Source organism: Stegostoma tigrinum, chromosome 22, assembly GCF_030684315.1.
Source record: "Stegostoma tigrinum isolate sSteTig4 chromosome 22, sSteTig4.hap1, whole genome shotgun sequence".
In the NCBI taxonomy this organism is placed as follows: Eukaryota; Metazoa; Chordata; class Chondrichthyes; order Orectolobiformes; family Stegostomatidae; genus Stegostoma; species Stegostoma tigrinum.
In genome coordinates, this window is record NC_081375.1 from 38,315,012 (window position 1) to 38,332,379 (window position 17,368).

The window sequence follows — 17,368 nt, forward strand, 5'->3', positions numbered from 1 at the left end:
CTCTACTTTTTGTGAAGGAACAGCAGTTCTGTTTGTCCCTGGAGTTTATGTGTGAGAACGCTCTTTCCTCTTTTTAATCCTTTATTTCGTACACGTTTTCAAACTATAAAAGATCTTCGATCTACCGCAGAATGTTACTTTTTGTTAAGCAGACTTCCTCGATTCGCGGCAGTGCAGAGGCGGGGAGGGACTGAGTTGTCTCTCGGCTTGGAGCCGCTTCGCCGCCGCCGGAGCTGGGGCAGCGCAGGCGAGCAGTCCCCTGGACGAGGACGACAAAGCCTCGGCAGGTCACCAGGCAAACTCCACTCAGCTTGGGAGTGAGGAAACAACGCTGCAATTCCGCGTTTGTCTCTATCCAACACCGGAACTATATCCATTTTCTCCCCCCTTGGTCCGGGAACTCTCCACCTCCGTTCGTGACAGCACCTACGCCCTCCACCTCCTCCAGAACTTCCAATTCCCTGGTCCCCAACACCTCATTTTCACTATGGACGTCCAGTCCCTATACACCTGCATTCCCCATGCACATGGCCTAAAGACCCTCAGCTTCTTCCTGTCCCGCAGGCCGGACCAGTGCCCCTCCACGGACACCCTCATCCGCTTATCCAAGCTCCTCCTCACCCTCACCCTCTCTTTCAATTCCTCCCACTTCCTACAGACAAAGGGGGTGTCCCTGGGCACCCGCATGGGCCCAAGCTATGCCTGCCTCTTTGTAGGATACGTGGAACAATCCCTCTTCCATAGCTACGCTGGCCATAAACCCCACCTCTTCCTCCATTACATTGATTACTGTATCGGCATTGCCTTGTGCTCCTACGAGGAGCTCGAACAGTTCATCCACTTCACCAACACCTTCCACCCCAAGCTTAAGCTCACCTGGACCATCTCCGATACCTCTATCCCATTCCTGGACCTCTGTGTTCCCATCTCATGCAACCACCTGGAAACCGATATCCATTTCAAGCCTAGCGACTCCCACAGCTACCCAGAGTACACCTCCTCTCACCTACCTTCCTGCAAAAATTCCATTCCCTATGCCCTACCCAATTCCTTCACCTCCGCCGCATCTGGTCCCGAGATGAGGCATTCCACTCCCGGACATCCCAGATGTCCTCGTTTTTCAAGGACCGCAACTTCCCCTCCACAGTTGTCGAAAATGCTCTCGACCATGTCTCTCGCATTTCCCGCAACTCATCCCTCACACCCCCTCCCCGCAATAATAACCAAATAATAACGCCCCTCATCCTCATGTACCACCCCACCAACCTCCGGATCTAATGCATCATCCTCTGACATCTGCAATCCGACCCCACTATCAAAGACAATTTTCCCTCCCCGCTCTTATCTGCTTTCCGGAGGGACCACTCTCCCCATGACTCCCTTGTCCGCTCCACACTCCCCACCAGCCCGGCACTTTTCCCTGCAACTGCAGGAAGTGCTATACTTGCCCCTACACCTACCCCCTTACCCCTATCCCAGGCCCTAAGAAGACCTTACACATCAAACGGATGTTCACCTGCTCATTGCCAATGTGATATACTGTATCCGCTGTACCCGTTGTGGACTCCTCGACATCGGGGAAACCAAGCGGAGGCTTGGGGACTGCTTCGTGGAACACCTACAATCAGTTCGCACCAAACAACTGCACTTCGCCATCATGAACCATTTCAACACCCTGTCACACGCCTTGGAATGACATGTCCATCCTGGGCTTCCTGCAGTGCCACAACAATGCCACCTGAAGGTTTCAGGAACAGCACCTCATATTTCGCTTGGGAACCCTGCAGACCAATGGTATCGATGTGGACTTCACAAGCTTCAAAATCTCCCCTCCCCCTGCTGCATCCCAACACCAGTCCAGCTCATATCTGCCTCCCTAACCTGTCCTTCCACATATCCACTCCTCCCACCTCAAGCCTCGCCTCCATTTCCTACCTACTAGCCTTATCCCGCCTCCTTGACCTGTCTGTCCTCCATAGACCGACCTATCCCCTCCCTAACTCCCCACCTCCATGGCTCCAACCCCACCTCCTTGGCCTGTCTGTCTCCTCTCCTCCAATCTTGTCCTTTATCCATCTTCTATACCCCTCTCTCCCTATTTATTTCAGAATTCTTTCCCCCTTCCCCATTTCTGAAGAATGGTCTGGACCCAAAATGTCAGCTTTCCTGCTCCTCTGATGCTGCTTGGCTGCTGTGTCCATCCAGCTCTACACCTTGTTGTCTCAGATTCTCCAGCATCGGCCGTTCCTATTATCTTTGATACAAGTGTTGGTGTATAACAAAGTGTGGGGCTGGATGAACACAGCAGGCCTAGCTGCATCTTAGGAGCACAAAAGCTGATGTTTCGGGCCTAGACCCTTCATCAGAAAGGGGGATGGGGAGAGGGTTCTGAAATAAATAGGGAGAGAGGGGGAGGCGGACCGAAGATGTATAGCCGAGAAGTTAGGTGGAGAGGTGAGTATAGGTGGGGAGGTAGGGAGGGGATATGTCAGTCCGGGGAGGACGGACAGGTCAAGGGGGCGGGGATGAGGTTAGTAGGTAGGAAATAGAGGTGCGGCTTGAGGGGATAGGTGAGAGGAAGAACAGGTTAGGGAGGCGGGGACGCGTTAGCTCCGAAACGTCAACTTTTGTGGAAGGGTCTAGGCCTGAAATGTCAGGTTTTGTGCTCCTAAGATGCTGCTTGGCCTGCTGTGTTCATCCAGCTCCACACTTTGTTATCTCAGCTTCTCCAGCATCTGCAGTTCCCATTATCTCTGATCACAAGTATTGGTGTATGTTGTGTTTCTGGCTATCTATTTACTATTTTAATCATGTTGAAAAAGTTATCTTCTTTTAAGAAAATTAGAAAGCTGTCATTTTCAATCATTTTGAATATTTCGCTTTGTCCGCTTTCTACTCTTATTTCCACTTATGAGTGAGATTCTGCAACTGTATCAGATAGTTCACAACTATAACTTTTAGCTTCGGAATTTACCTATGAAGGAGATCTAAGGTTTCCACTCTGGTTGGTGATTATTTCCAATTTAAGAAAGACATGTATGCTCAAGAAGCTGTGTAACACAGGTGAAATGAAATGCACACATGAAACAATAAAGGAAAGGTGACTGCGTTCAAAGAACGGGTTTAGGGGAGGTTTTTGAAGCAGATAAGACGAAGGCAGTTCCAGAGATAGGATCGATGTGGCTCATCTGCTGAAACTGTGGGGTAAAGGATAAAGGGAGGTGCACACAAGCTAGAGATAAATGTTCAGGACTGGGGTGATGAAAGACATTGTAGACTGAGGCTGGGGCTTTGAGATTGAGAAAGAGCTTTGCCAGTGAATTGGATGCACAAATTTGTAACACTGCTTAATTTCCTAGAGTATCTGCCTGCCTGGAGCTGAATTGCTTTCCTTGATCTGTGAAGTAATATTTTTGAGACACTGACATTTTTGGACAAGGTCCATTTGTGAACAGAAACCAAAAGAACTGCGGATGCTGTAAATCAGGAACAAAAACAAAGTTGCTGGAAAAGCTCAGCAGGTCTGGCAGCGTCTGTGGAGGAGAAAACAGAGTTAACGTTTCGGGTCCGGTGACACTTCCTCAGAACAGTTCTGAGGAAGTGTCACCGGACCCGAAACATTAACTCTATTTTCTCCCCCACAAATGCTGCCAGACCTGCTGAGCTTTTCCAGCAACTTTGTTTTTGTTCCATTTGTGAACAGGTCCCATGGTTTGTAAAATGTCTATTAAATGGACTTATCAAATAGAAAATTGGAGTAATTTTTTGTTCATCAATGTTGCTACCAAAATAAGTTGAAAAAGACAAAATTAGCACTCTGGTTTATTTTGAATACAAAAAAAAACTCCTACAGTTTTGTACTAAATCCTGGACATATCAATATCTAAACACTCCTTAAACAGAGTAAGATGGTTAAAACTAATTATGTTTCAAAGGGTTAAGTACAAACTCAATTACTGCTTCTCAGCTCTATGGTTTGGTTTGTACAAGGAGAAATATTTTCTCACAGAGCATTGTCTTGGAACCGTCGTCATCAAGAGACAACGGAGACAGTCTTTGAATGTTTTTAGGGCCAAGGTGGAAGGCTTCTTAACAAGTTTAGAATGGGAATGTGAAATAATCAGATCAGCTGTGTTGATCATGATCTTATTGAATGGACTTGAGGGATTGAGTGGTTTATTCTTTCTACTGATTAACATATTTGTAAAAATACTTAATCCCAGATGTTTAAAGCTTTCGAGAAGATTTGTAGCTCTGGTTGTGGATGGGGTTGTAGACAGGCTCGCTGAGCAGGTGGGTTTGGTTACAAATGTTTCATCACCCTGCTGAGTAACTTTGCCAGTGCACCTCCAGTGAAGATTTGCATTGATAATGTTACTTAACAGGGTGATGAAACGTTTGTAACCAAACTCACCGGTTTGGCCAGCATGTCTCCAACCACACTTAATCCCAGAGTTCAGTGTTACAAGATTTTGTGCGAGCAGAAACATCAAAGGAGCTCCAATTTGCGCACTGTAACTGGAATTAGATTTGTTAGATTTTTCTTTCAGATCAAAAGCAGATTATCAAAAGATTAATGTGCTGGTTTCTAACAAAGAAAAGTGTCCCTCAGTTTTCTCCATAGAAACATAGGATTTAGGAGCAGGCGTAGGTTATGAGCCTGTGCTGAAGTTCTGGTATAAAACAATAAAACAAAAGCCAATTTCAGACACATCAGCATCTTCAAACGGGGGTCTAAATGAGCTGAACATCATTTGTACACTATAATTCAATAAAGAATCTAGGAGTAACTTTCTTATTAAGGATGTAGTTGCAATGTGCTGCAATTATAGGGAGTAGTTGCGTGCCCAGCAGAGAGATGCTTAAGCTGGGAAGCATATGAAGGACATAGTAATTAGATTTGTTCATGGGTGTATCTATGAAAATGGGTGGGAGTTGACAGTAGAGTATAAAGATCAGCATAGATCTATAAAACTGCATTGCTTGAATCTGTGATAATGGGAACTGCAGATGCTGGAGAATTCCAAGATGATAAAATGTGAGGCTGGATGAACACAGCAGGCCAAGCAGCATCTCAGGAGCATATAGGCTTCGTAACTTTACAAAACGTATTTCAAAAAGATGAATACATCTTTGAAAATTCTTCATTAAAACTAAGGTAACAATAAATTATTTCTGATCAATGAAGCTCTGATTATGTTAATAGTTATCTGATTGTGTTGATAATTACCTGATTAGTAAAAGGATTACAGGGAAGTTGAAAGAAAATGGTAAAAGTGGGTTCAGGTCTCAAAATCATTGCGTGGAAACATTTTCAAGGCAGATGCTCTTATGGTCCTTAAAAAAGTATTTGTGCAGTTAACATTCCCTGACCTAATCTGCAAGGCAAGAGATTAAAGAAGATCAGCCTAGCTGGTTTAGTCTAGATAGCTCTTACTGGGCAAAGACAGACATGATGAATAGGCCAGTTGGCCCTTTGAACCTATTTCAGGCTTCAAAAAGATTATGGCTAATCTTGCACCTCATTGTGCCACACTATCTCCATAAATAGATATGTAGGAAAGTAAGTTGTGCATAAGGAAACTACACAGGAATATAGGTAAGTGAGTGCACAAAGATCTGACAAATAAAGCCTAATGGGTGAGAATGCAAAATTGTCCATTTTGGGCTGGAAGAAACAGAACATTTTATCTAAAATAGTGAGAAATTGCACAATTCTGAGATTCAAAGGGATCTGAATAGTCTGGTGTGTAGAGTCATTGAAAGTCATGGACTTAATAAAGCATAGAGAAAGGCCCTTTGGCCCATCATGTCCATGTTGGTCACCAAGTATCTATCTATCTCTCTGATCTCATTTTCCAGCACATTGCCCATAGCCTTGAATGCCATTGCATTTCAAGTGTTCATCTAAATACTTCTTAAATGCCTTGATGGTCTGACCTTTATTGGTCAGTGCATTGAGTATAAGAGATGGGAAGTCATTTTGCAGTGGTACAGGACATTGGTTAGGCCACTTTTGGAATACTACTTGCAATTCTGGTCTCCATGGAATGCTGCTTGCAAATCCGGTCTCCCTGCTTTCGGAAGAATGTTGTGAAACTTGAAAGTGTTCAGAAAAGATTTACTAGGATGTTGCCAGAGTTGGAGGGCTTGAGCGAATTGGAGAGGCTGAATAGGCTTGGCTATTTTCCTTGGAGTGTCAGAGGCTAAGAGGTGACCTTATGGAGGTTTATAAAACCATGAGGGGCATGGATAGGGTGAACAGCCAGGGTCTTTTCCCTGGCAATGAGAAGTCCAAAACTACAGGGCATAGATTTAAGGTGAGAGGAGAAAGATTTAAAAGGGACCTAAGGTGGTACGTTTTCACAGAGTGGTATATGTATGGAATGAGCCGCCAGAAGAAGTAGAGGAGGCTAGTACAATAACAAACTTTAAAAGGCATCTTGATGGGTAGATGAATAGGAAAGCTTTGGAGGGATATGGGCCAAATACTGGCAAATGGGACTAGATTAATTCAGGACATTTGGTTGGTAAGGGCATGTTGGACTGAAGGATCTGTTTCCGTGCTGTACAGCCCAATGAATCCACGAATCTATTTAAGATCCCGAGGGCATTTTATACAATGGATATATAAAGGATGTTTCCACTTGTGAGAGAATCTTGAGCCAGTGGTTTCTACTTCAAAATAAGGGGTTGTTCATTTAGGACAGTGACAGATTTTTTTTTCTTACAGATTGTTGAGAGTCTTTGGAACTGTCTTCCTGAAAAGGTGGCAGAAGCAGAATATTAGAACATCTTTAATCAGAGGAAGTTAGATTCTTGTTAAGCAAGGGAATGTAAAGTTTATCAGGGTAGAGGGGAATGTGGAGTGATCAGATCAGACATAAATTTATGAAATGGCAGAGCAACTCTGAAGAGCTGAATGACTTCGTTCTGCTCCTAATTGGTATGTTTATATCAACCTTGACCTTGTGCATACTTAACACCCGGGTATCCACAACTCCCTGGAATTGCAACACTTTGGGCAAACACAACATTCCTCATTTCAGGAATGGATTCATTACAGCACAAAAGTTGGCTGTTGGATCCACTGAGTCCATGCTAACTCTTTATAGGGCAACCCAATAAGAATTTCTGGCAGCTGGACATGGGATGGATGTTTGTAGTACCCTGCCATAACACTTAACATTCACGGCTATGAGCTTAGTGTAGGAAAATAGGACTGGTGTAGGCAGTAGTATGTTTTTTTTCTTACTGACTGGATGGGCCAAATGGTCTCTTCTGTACTGTATGCTTCTATGATACCTGACAGTGATCCCCACTTCTGTGGCTATGTCTGCACTCAGGTGCCCTCGAGGGGGGAGCAGCGTCGTCCAGGGGCACTTAGAAACCTGAGGGCACCACAGGGGTTGGTGTGCAACACTATACCAAAGAATGTTATTTTGATTTGATTTTGATCAATTTTTTTTCAGTTCTGTCGATTTCTGATGACAGTTTGATTTGTTTCTGTTACATCTGATGCGTCTCTTGTTTAAAAGAACAGAGCACCCAATTGGTCCTAATCCCCTGTCCCATTCCCTGAGGGTACATTTCCGTCAAGTGCAGGTGTCCTTTAGAAACCATTCATTGCCTCTGCCCTTCACTGCCCCAGTAGACAGGCAGTCAATTCCAAATCATTACCACTCTGTCTCTCCATTCCCAGCCCCTCAGCATGAAAAACCTGAGCTGTCTCTGGGAGTGACGCCAAGTTTTAGGCTGCCCAGTCCCAGTCCTTTAGGAATTACCTCGACTCATTGAGATGCTGCCCTCTGCGCTGTCAATTCTGTCTGAGTCCAGTGATAGTGACGCCAGTCACATGGGCTGAGTTCTGCTCAGGAAGCCCTTGAGGTTACGTGGCGGCGTCCCCTGCTGCCTGGCAACAGGGAGCGATACATTGGAGCAGGATCGAGCCGAGGCGTAACAAAACACAGAGAGACACTCGAGCAAGGAGCGAGCCTTACCGGAAGCAGCCCCAATTGAGAAAAATGCATGATCTGGAGGCGGTGGGCGAAAAGGCTGATTTCCACCTCCTCTCCTCAGCCACCTTGACCTGCCTGACCGACTGTTCGGCCCCTCGCTGCGGCTCCTGCTACACCTGCACACTGCAGCGCCGGCTGGCCTCCACCAAGCAGTGGTTCCTGCGAGCTGGGGACATGACCAAGCAGCAGTTTTTAATCGGGCTGGTCCATAGGGTTGACAGCCTGGATCTTCTGCTGCAGCTCGACAGGCTACTGCAGCCGACTCTCGGCAAAGATTTCACCCACTCCCGCTCGTCTGCTAACCCCAGCCTGTCTGAGGATTTCAGCACCCTGAGCTCAGATCGGTCCCTGAACAAACTGGACCTGCACGGCTATGTGGCCAGCGCCTGGGAATGGTTCACTAGCAGCAAGCATTGGACCAAAACAAACTACCTTCTGGGCTTGTTTCAGCTGTGCGATGTCAAGCAGCTCCATAACATTGGGAATCTGATCCGAACACTTATAATCGCCAGGAGCACTCCTGAATTACTTGAGTCGAAAGGTATGAGAAGTATCCAGCAATGAATCCTGCCAAGCGCATTGAAATGTACCCTAACACCATCTTCACATCACATCCCAAAGCCAACCAAATGCATGGCATCAGCTAAGTCATTGTCTCAATGACAATACACTGTTTATTCTGAGAGCTGGAGCACCACGCAATCCAAAATCGACTATATTAAAAACACAAAAATGCTGCAAAAAATTTCAGGAGGTCTGGTTGGCATCTGTGGAGAGAAAAACAAAGATTAATGTTTCAAATTGATGATCTTCCAGGTCACAGATGCTCCTGATGTTTCATTCTTTCCTGAGATGTGGATAACACTGGCAAGGCCAGCATTTGTCACGCATCCCTAATTGCTCTGCAGAAGGTGGTACTGAGCAATCTCCTTGAACTCTGTGCAGTAGATACATGCACAGTACTGGCAGAGAGAGTGTGGTGACCCTCCTGTGGCTCAGTATTGTCCCTACTCATGGGCCAAGCCACCCAGGTTCAAGTCCCACCAGCTCCAGAAACATATATTAACATCTCTGAACAGGTTGATAAGAAAAATAGAACAGAATCCCTACATACAGTGCAGAAGCAGGCCATTTGGTCCATCAAATCTTCACTGATGCACTGATGCGCATCCCACCCAGATCCATTCCATCTCTGTAACCCTGCATTTCCCATGGCTAATCCCACCTAGTCTGCACAGTTTTGGATTGTGGGAGGAAACTTGTGCAGAGAAGGAGCATGTGCAAATGTGCACAGATAGCCACCAAAGAGTGGAATTGAACCTAGGACCTTAGTGCAGTCGGGTACCAGTAGTAGCCACAGTGCCACCCTAGGGTTAAAGTAGGTTAAATTAATAAAAAAGAAATCGGGGAGCAAGCCCAGGATCTTATGAGTATTTCCAGCATTTTCTGTTTTCATTTTTCAGATTTCCAGCATCTGCAGTATGCAACTTAAAAAGACAGAATAGCCTGTGATTTTGAAAGAAAATACATTTGCTCTGGCTTTTTATCGGGGTCACCTGTAGAACTGAAAATTCTGCAGTTTTTGGGTTTCTTATAACCTTGGTTCCATGCTTTTTGTTTCTGTACTTCCTTCTTTTGCTGCTGACTGTGGTTATTAGGAGTTCCCATTTTATCCCTGTTAATCCCTGGGTCACATAAGGGAATCAGATTTGGTTCACATTAGTGGGACTGTTTGCAATATTGCTATTATTGAGCAAGAAATTGGAACTACAAGAATGCTGGAGCAAAGTTCACCTGAAGTGGAACACAGAAGATTAAGGAGGAGAGGGAGATATATGAATTCACAGGTTTTCAAAACAATGAAATATTTTGAGAAAGTAATTAGTGAATGATAGTTTTTATTGGTTGGAAAATTAATAAAAGGAACCTAATGTTCAGGATGCTCAAAAATAATGAAATAATTAATTTGAAGATCAGAGGTTTATTAAAACATTAAAGCAATAAAATAATTCAAAAGGACACTGGATAAATATTTGAGAGGGGCAAAAGTATTTTTTACAAACTCAGGAAATACAAAGAGAAATGGGATTTGAGTGGAAGGTTCCAGCCATAGACCATTGGACCCAATGATCTTCCGTTGTGTCATTATTTCTATGCAAAACAAAATACAAAACAAACATCCATATAAACACAATAATGTGTTTTGTTTCACATGTTTACTAGTCAATTCCAGGTTCTGTTTTTAGTTGTGTATTAATGCAAACTTTTTGAGTGCATTCTGTCATTCCAATATTAATTACAGTTTGATACTGGAAATTTAAATACATATATCTACAGAGGTTTGGTGCAATGATTACATTCACAACAGCAAAAGTATCAATGCCTTAAAACTATGCAAGTTAGTTGATAATTCAGGGATTTTTGTACATCCCAAAATCATTTTATTAATGAACCTTGACACATAACAGCAGACCTGTGATTATAATTGGTGAATAGATTGTTTGTAAACATTCAGACTGGGTTGATTAGGCCAATTTATTCATTATTTTTCTGTACTATGCTGAATACCACAAACGGCAAGATGTTCTACAGCTGCGGCAAAATGTTAAATTAATAAAGGTACATTTATAGATGCTCAGTCCTTTACAAAAGCAAAATACTGCAATTGTTGGAAATCTGAAAAAAAGAACAAAAATGCTTGAAAAATTCAGCAGTCAGTTAACCTCTGTGGAGAGAAACAGAGCAACATTTTGGGTAACAAGGTGTAGAGCTGGATGAACACAGCAGGCCAAGCAGCATCAGAGGAGCAGCAAGACTGACATTTCGGGTTGACACCCTTCTTCAGAAATGGGAGAGGGGAAGGGGATTCTGAAATAAATAGGGAGGGGGGGAGGCAGATAGAAGATGGATAGAGGAGAAGAGAGGTGGAAAGGAGACAGACAGGTCAAAGATGCAGGACGGACCCAGTAAAGGTGAGTGTAGCTGGGGAAGTAGGGAGGAGATAGGTCAGTCCACATGGTGTGGTATACTGCATCCGCTGTTTCCATTGTGACCTCCTCTGCACTGGGGAAACAAAGCGGAGGCTTGGAGACCGCTTTGCAGAACACCGAAGCTCAGTTTGTAATAAACAACTGCACCTCCCAGTCGCGAACTATTTCAACTCCCCCTTCCATTCCTCAGATGACATGTCCATCCTGGGCCTCCTGCAGTGCTGCAACGATGCCACCCGAAGGTTGCCGGAAATGCAACTCATATTCTGTTTGGGAATCCTGCAGCTCAATGTTATCAATGTGGACTTCACAAGCTTCAAAATCTCCCCTTCCCCCTACCACATCCCAAAACCAGCTCAGCTCACCCCACCTCCCTAACCTGTCCTTCCTCCCACCTATCCCCTCCTCCCACCTCAAGCCCCACCCCCATTTCCTACCCACTAAGCTCATCCCACCTCCTTGATCTGTCAGTCCTGTCTGGACAGATCTATCTCCTCCCAACTCCCCACCTACACTCACCTTTTCTGGCTCCATCCCTGCCTCTTCGACCTGTCTGTCTCCTCTCCACCTATCTTCTCCTCTATCCATCTTCTATCCGCCTCCCGCTCTCTCCCTATTTATTTCAGAACCCCCTCCTCCTCCCCCATTTCTGAAGGAGGGCCTAGGCCCGTAACATTAGTCTTCCTGCTCCTCTGATGCTGCTGGCCTGCTGTGTTCATCCAGCGCTACACCTTGTCATCTCAGGTTCTCCAGCATCTGCAGTTTCTACTGTCTCTGAAACATTTAAGGTAGATGACTTTTCATCAGAACTAGTCTCACTTATTTTACTGTTCTTCATTGTAATATAAAATGAACACGAGACATGTTGTTAGGACAATATGATTTATGTATGTTCTCTGTAGGTTAGGAGACGATAGAAGAATCCTTTTACTGAACAGCAGCTGGGACCAAAACAGAAATTGCTGGAGAAACTCAGAGGGGAGAGAGCAGAGTCAATGTTTACAGCCAGCTGGGATAGTATCTGAGAATCTTTTATGGGGCTTTTGAGGATAATATATAAGAAGCCTGTAAGGGGATCAACTTTACTAATTGTCATCTTGCCTCTGGATTTTTTCTATCAGAACTCAATCAGCTGGGATTATTGCAATATTTACTTAGTCATGCCTTTGTCAAATAATGTGACCAAGACAGGATTCTGATGCTGCTTTTCCAGATGCTTGCCTAATTAATGGCAAGGATTGTATTCCCTTGGAACAAATACATGGCTGAAGATACTAGTAAAATAAACATTTTAATTCACATCTGGCTGTCTGTTAATGTGTAAAAATGGGAAGGAATGTGAATTCACTTGATATTTTTGGAGATGGTAGGTTAGTGTTTCTTGTCTTCTTCCATTAAAAGAAATAGGAAGATAATTTTGTATGTTGTTGCTGAACAAGCACAGATGTCTCACTCTGGGAATTGATCACTGGCATGTAGGGATTTCCATCTCAAATTGCAGAATGCTTCGAAGTTCCAGTCTGAGACTGATCGTGAGTTTAATTTGAAAAATTCCACGACTAAACACTAGTTAAACTCTGATTGTCCTGAATTTATCCTTAATCCAGACTGAAAAGATAGCAGTGCTTTAGAGGAACAAAAATGCGATCATGCTGTGAAAAAGCCTGTCATTTTAGAGCAAAATATCTGAGTCACTTTGAACATCACATGGCTGACCTGCTGTGGTGTAGACGTGAACTAAAGCTTAACCAGGAATATTACAGAAAATTCATTTATTCTATTTGCAGCTCTCTGCTTTGCCTTCCTATAATCCTTTAGCATCAAGCTTAGAAAACATTGGAAATTGAAAAAAAATTGATTTTGTTTCTTTATCTATTTTATTGGTAACTGTTGTTGACTGCCAATTTGCAAGATATATCTTTTTGTCAATCATGATATGTGGTTTTCATTCGCGTTTGCTGTTTGTTGAGTGATGTAGTGTGTATTTGTTGAGATTTAATGTTAGAAAATGGGTGTCCATCAGCATAGTACTCTTCAGATAGTAACCACTGACTCTATGCTGTTGCACTAGCTGGAAGTTTGGTTACAAAGTAGATTTGCTGCCATTATTCTCTTTCAGAGTAGGCATCTACAGAACCCACTTTGTCTAGTGTGGCAGAGGGAAACCACTAGATGGTCTAATGAGGTGAGTCTCTGGCCTTAAACATGATGTGGTTTATTGTATGATAGTTAATGGATATGTGTTACAATGGTACAATAGGTATTATTACAAAGACAATGAGGAGACTGCGATGATAGGTCTATCTTGACACCTTTCAGATCCAGCATTGTTCTACCTTTCCCCGCTCAAGTTCTTCTGAAATCATCAAAATGGTTGGAACTTCAGCATAATTTCCTTCAGAACCAATTCTTTATACAACATTAAAGTGAAAGTATTGTACAGGAATTTGCATAAGTATTGTATGATCAGTTACAGAAAACCAAATGAATGGGCATGTGATCCAGAGTGACTATTTTTGTACAATTGATAGAATTTTATTTGTAATGTTAGTCATTAATTACAAATATGCGGATACAACTATATTGAAACACTCTCCTGAGTTAAAATAACTTGTGTTGTTCTTAACCCTCATCAAGTCTCAGTTGCAGATAACCTTGAATGCTAACCTAGCAATTTTTCTAAAAAGAGATGTAGTCAGTCACTCTCTCCATGACTCCCTTGTTCGGTCCACACTGCCCTCCAACCCCACCACACCCGGCACCTTCCCCTGCAACCGCAGGAAGTTCTACACTTGCCCTCACACCTCCTCCCTCACCCCTATCCCAGGCCCCAAGATGACTTTCCATATTAAGCAGAGGTTCACCTAAACATCTGCCAATGTGGTATACTGTATCCATTGTACCCGGTGTGGCTTCCTCTACATTGGGGAAACCAAGCGGAGGCTTGGGGATCGCTTTGCAGAACACCTCTGCTCGGTTCGCAACAAACAACTGCACCTCCTAGTCGCGAACCATTTCAACGCCCCCTCCCATTCTATAGATGACATGTCCATCTTGGGCCTCCTGCAGTGCCACAAAGATGCCACCCGAAGGTTGCAGCAACAGCAACTCATATTCCGCTTGGGAACCCTGCAGCCCAATGGTATCAATGTGGACTTCACAAGCTTCAAAATCTCCCCTTCCTCCACCTCATCCCAAAACCAGCCCAGCTCGTCCCCTCCCACCACTGCATCCCAAAACCAGCCCAGCCTGTCTCTGCCTCCCTAACCTGTTCTTCCTCTCACCCATCCCTTCCTCCCACCCCAAGCCGCACCTCCGTTTCCTACTTACTAACCTCATCCCGCCTCCTTGACCTGTCCGTCTTCCCTGGACTGACCTATCCCCTCCCTACCTCCCCACCTATACTCTCCTCTCCACCTATCTTCTTTTCTCTCCATCTTCGGTCTGCCTCCCCTCTCTCCCTATTTATTCCAGAACCCTCTCCCCATCCCCCTCTCTAGGCCCGAAACGTCAGCTTTTGTGCTCCTGAGATGCTACTTGGCCTGCTGTGTTCATCCAGCTTCACACGTTATTATCTTGTAGTCAGTTATAGTATAGGTTTTCAAATATGGTTACACGGAACTTGGGAATTTATTCAATCATCACATATCTGTCCTTTACCTGTCAGATTTTTGCATGCTACATCAGATATTTTATCCATAATAAAACATGTTTTGCAAGGATAACACTGTTTTTCTTTGGCTAGCTGGCACTGTATTTTGGAAAATAAAAACAAAAGAACTGTGAACGCTGTAAATCAGGAACAAAAACAGAAGTTGCTGGTAAAGCTCAACAGGTCTGGCAGCATCTGTGAGCACCAGAGTTAATGTTTTGTGTCCAGTGACCCAATTTGTTCTACTTCAGAAATTAGGCTCTTTAGAGTATATTATATTGCTGTCTTCCATACTGACAAGTTTGAAAGTCAGTGCATTATTTTAATAAGTATTACAGTGTCAATGTAATCTCCACAGGAGGTAAACTTGTTTGGCAATGCCCATTTTACATCTTTTTGTGGTCCATTAGATTAGATTTGCCCCTCAGAGTAGTTCAATCAAATTGATTCTTTGTGAACGTTATGAAACGCTTTCAACGTGGGGGAGAAATAGTATTCACCATTTGAAATACATTTGCTTTTGTTGATTATACTTAGAATATTTCTGAAAAACATCACATTTGTGGAAGCTTTTCATTTTGAACTCATCAGGCCAATTTGAAAGAAATACTAATGTAAAAGGAAAACAACATTTATACTATGGCAAGTGGACTCTGATTGTTTGAGGTGTTGCCATAGAGAATACCTCATTTAGACGATGACTGCCAGTTAACTGGCAGATTGACTCTGATTTGTCAAGCTATTGGCCTGAGCAATGAACCAGAGAATATCAATGTAATGATTGGAACCAGGTGGATCTTGTTGACCATGAGATCCTTGATTGGAAATTGTTAACCTGGGCCAATCAGGAAGCACTGGCTGACCAATATAAACTGGGGATTCAGAATCTCATCAGTTTGGGAATTGGCTGGTCACAGACAGTGTGCCATGCACATGTAATGACTTGGTTGACTACAGTTATTGCAATCTCCTACCTACTTTCTTAAATTGAACCAAGTATAGTGTCTATGTTCTTTCTATCTGCAAAGATCAGGACCTGTGTATTAATGTAGATTCTAGCCTGTACAAGGGCATCCTACTACAAGCCAGACTGACAATGCCAAGCTTGCTGTCAGTATAATTCTTCACACACTCAATGTTATTGAACAAATATTATCTAATTGTGGAATCACATGTGATATTTTGAGTCTGTTTAGAGTTTTGCAAGTTTATCTTTCTATAGCATAATGAAAATGTGGTGAAGGCTCATTGTATAGAAAAGTCTTTTACATTCTATTTTCAAATCTGTTTGTGAATACTTCAAACACAGATGAGAAGCAAAGTAGTAAAAGGAAATAAAACATTTATCTTGTATGTGCTGTAAAATGGAATTCAGCAGTTAAGATTAAAGCTGTTAGGGGTAAATGGGAGAAGATTGCCATTTTGCCCAACATGATGAGATATTATTACCTCACTGAGAGGATCAGAATGTGTGTTTTGGGGCTATAATTACTTGGTAATTACTTTCCAGCAATGTTTGAGATAATACTGTATCAGATATATTCTCTGTATTTTTTCAGATTTTTGTCTTTAGAAAACTACAAATAATTAAATTTAAATTTATAATCAGTTGCTTAAGGGAACGAGAAGATTAATCTAGACTTTGAGCAATTCATGCTAAATTGCTGAAAAAAGTGTGATTAGTGAAATAATCATTTTGAACATGTGCAATATTCTAAGGAATGACTAAATTTCAGAGGAACTGTGACCTCAATGCCTTATTAGTATGAAAAAAAATTGTTGAAATGTTGAACCCTTTCATCTATGTATATTTAATCATTCTTCCTTGAATTTAGAGCCACTTCCTATAGGTGACCATAATTTCCAGTAAACATATTCTTCTTTTATATTGTTATAACTCAGTTGGACAAGTCAGGTCCTGGCTCGGTAGATAATAAGGTGTTTTTTTTTCCTCGTTAATCACTGTGAGGTGCATCATAAATGGTTTTCATAAGTGGCAGTCAATGCAATGTTAACAAAATCACAGGAAAATTTGTTATATAACAGAAAAAATAATTCAGTAAACTAGAACTATTGGAAGAATTACATTACAAGTAACAGGAAGAAAGATTCATCCCTATTATCCCTAAGCCCTTATATTTGCTCAACCCTCATTGAAAAGATATCCTCATCTTCACTTTAAATCTTCTTACTCAGCTGGCCTGGCTATAATCAATCTCTTTTCAACCAATTCATGTGCATCCGCTAGATGCTATTTTCCTCAGTCAGTGTTTTTTTCCAGATCTTTAAAACAAATGCTAACTGCAGCTTTCTAGTTATTTAACATTGGTTCCTTAAGCTCATGTCTTCATCAGCCTTGTAATATGTTTTCATCTCTAAACTGAATGGTTTTATGCTTCTGAAAATTTCTTCTTACTGTCTTTTAACTATTTCAGGAGTTCTCCCCAGCCTGACTTCCTGCACGTTGGTTTACTGTGTGCAGTTCTGGCTGCCCTGTTATAGGAAAGATGTTATTGAGCTAGATGGAGTTCAAAAAAGGTTTGCTAGAACGTTGACAGGAATGGAGAGTTTGACTTATGAAGGAGAGGCTGGATAGGCAGGGTTGTTTTTCACTAGAATGTAGACTGTTGAGGGGTGATGTTATAGGAGTTTATCAAATCATGAAGGGCTTAGATAAGGTGAATGTCAGGCGTCTTTACCCTAGGGTT

General features: G+C 42.8%; 1 protein-coding gene across 2 annotated transcripts in view; it reads left to right on the forward strand.

Annotated features, from left to right (window-relative positions):
- Nucleotides 1-7,918: 7,918 nt before the first annotated feature.
- Nucleotides 7,919-17,368, forward strand: part of fbxw10 (F-box and WD repeat domain containing 10) — a 66,441-nt gene continuing 56,991 nt past the window's right edge. For both annotated transcript variants that reach the window (XM_048554741.2, XM_048554742.2), the window contains exon 1: nucleotides 7,919-8,559. In XM_048554741.2, the coding sequence (XP_048410698.2) occupies nucleotides 8,025-8,559 (535 nt within the window). In that variant the 5' untranslated portion in view covers nucleotides 7,919-8,024. The remainder of the gene's footprint in view (nucleotides 8,560-17,368) is intronic.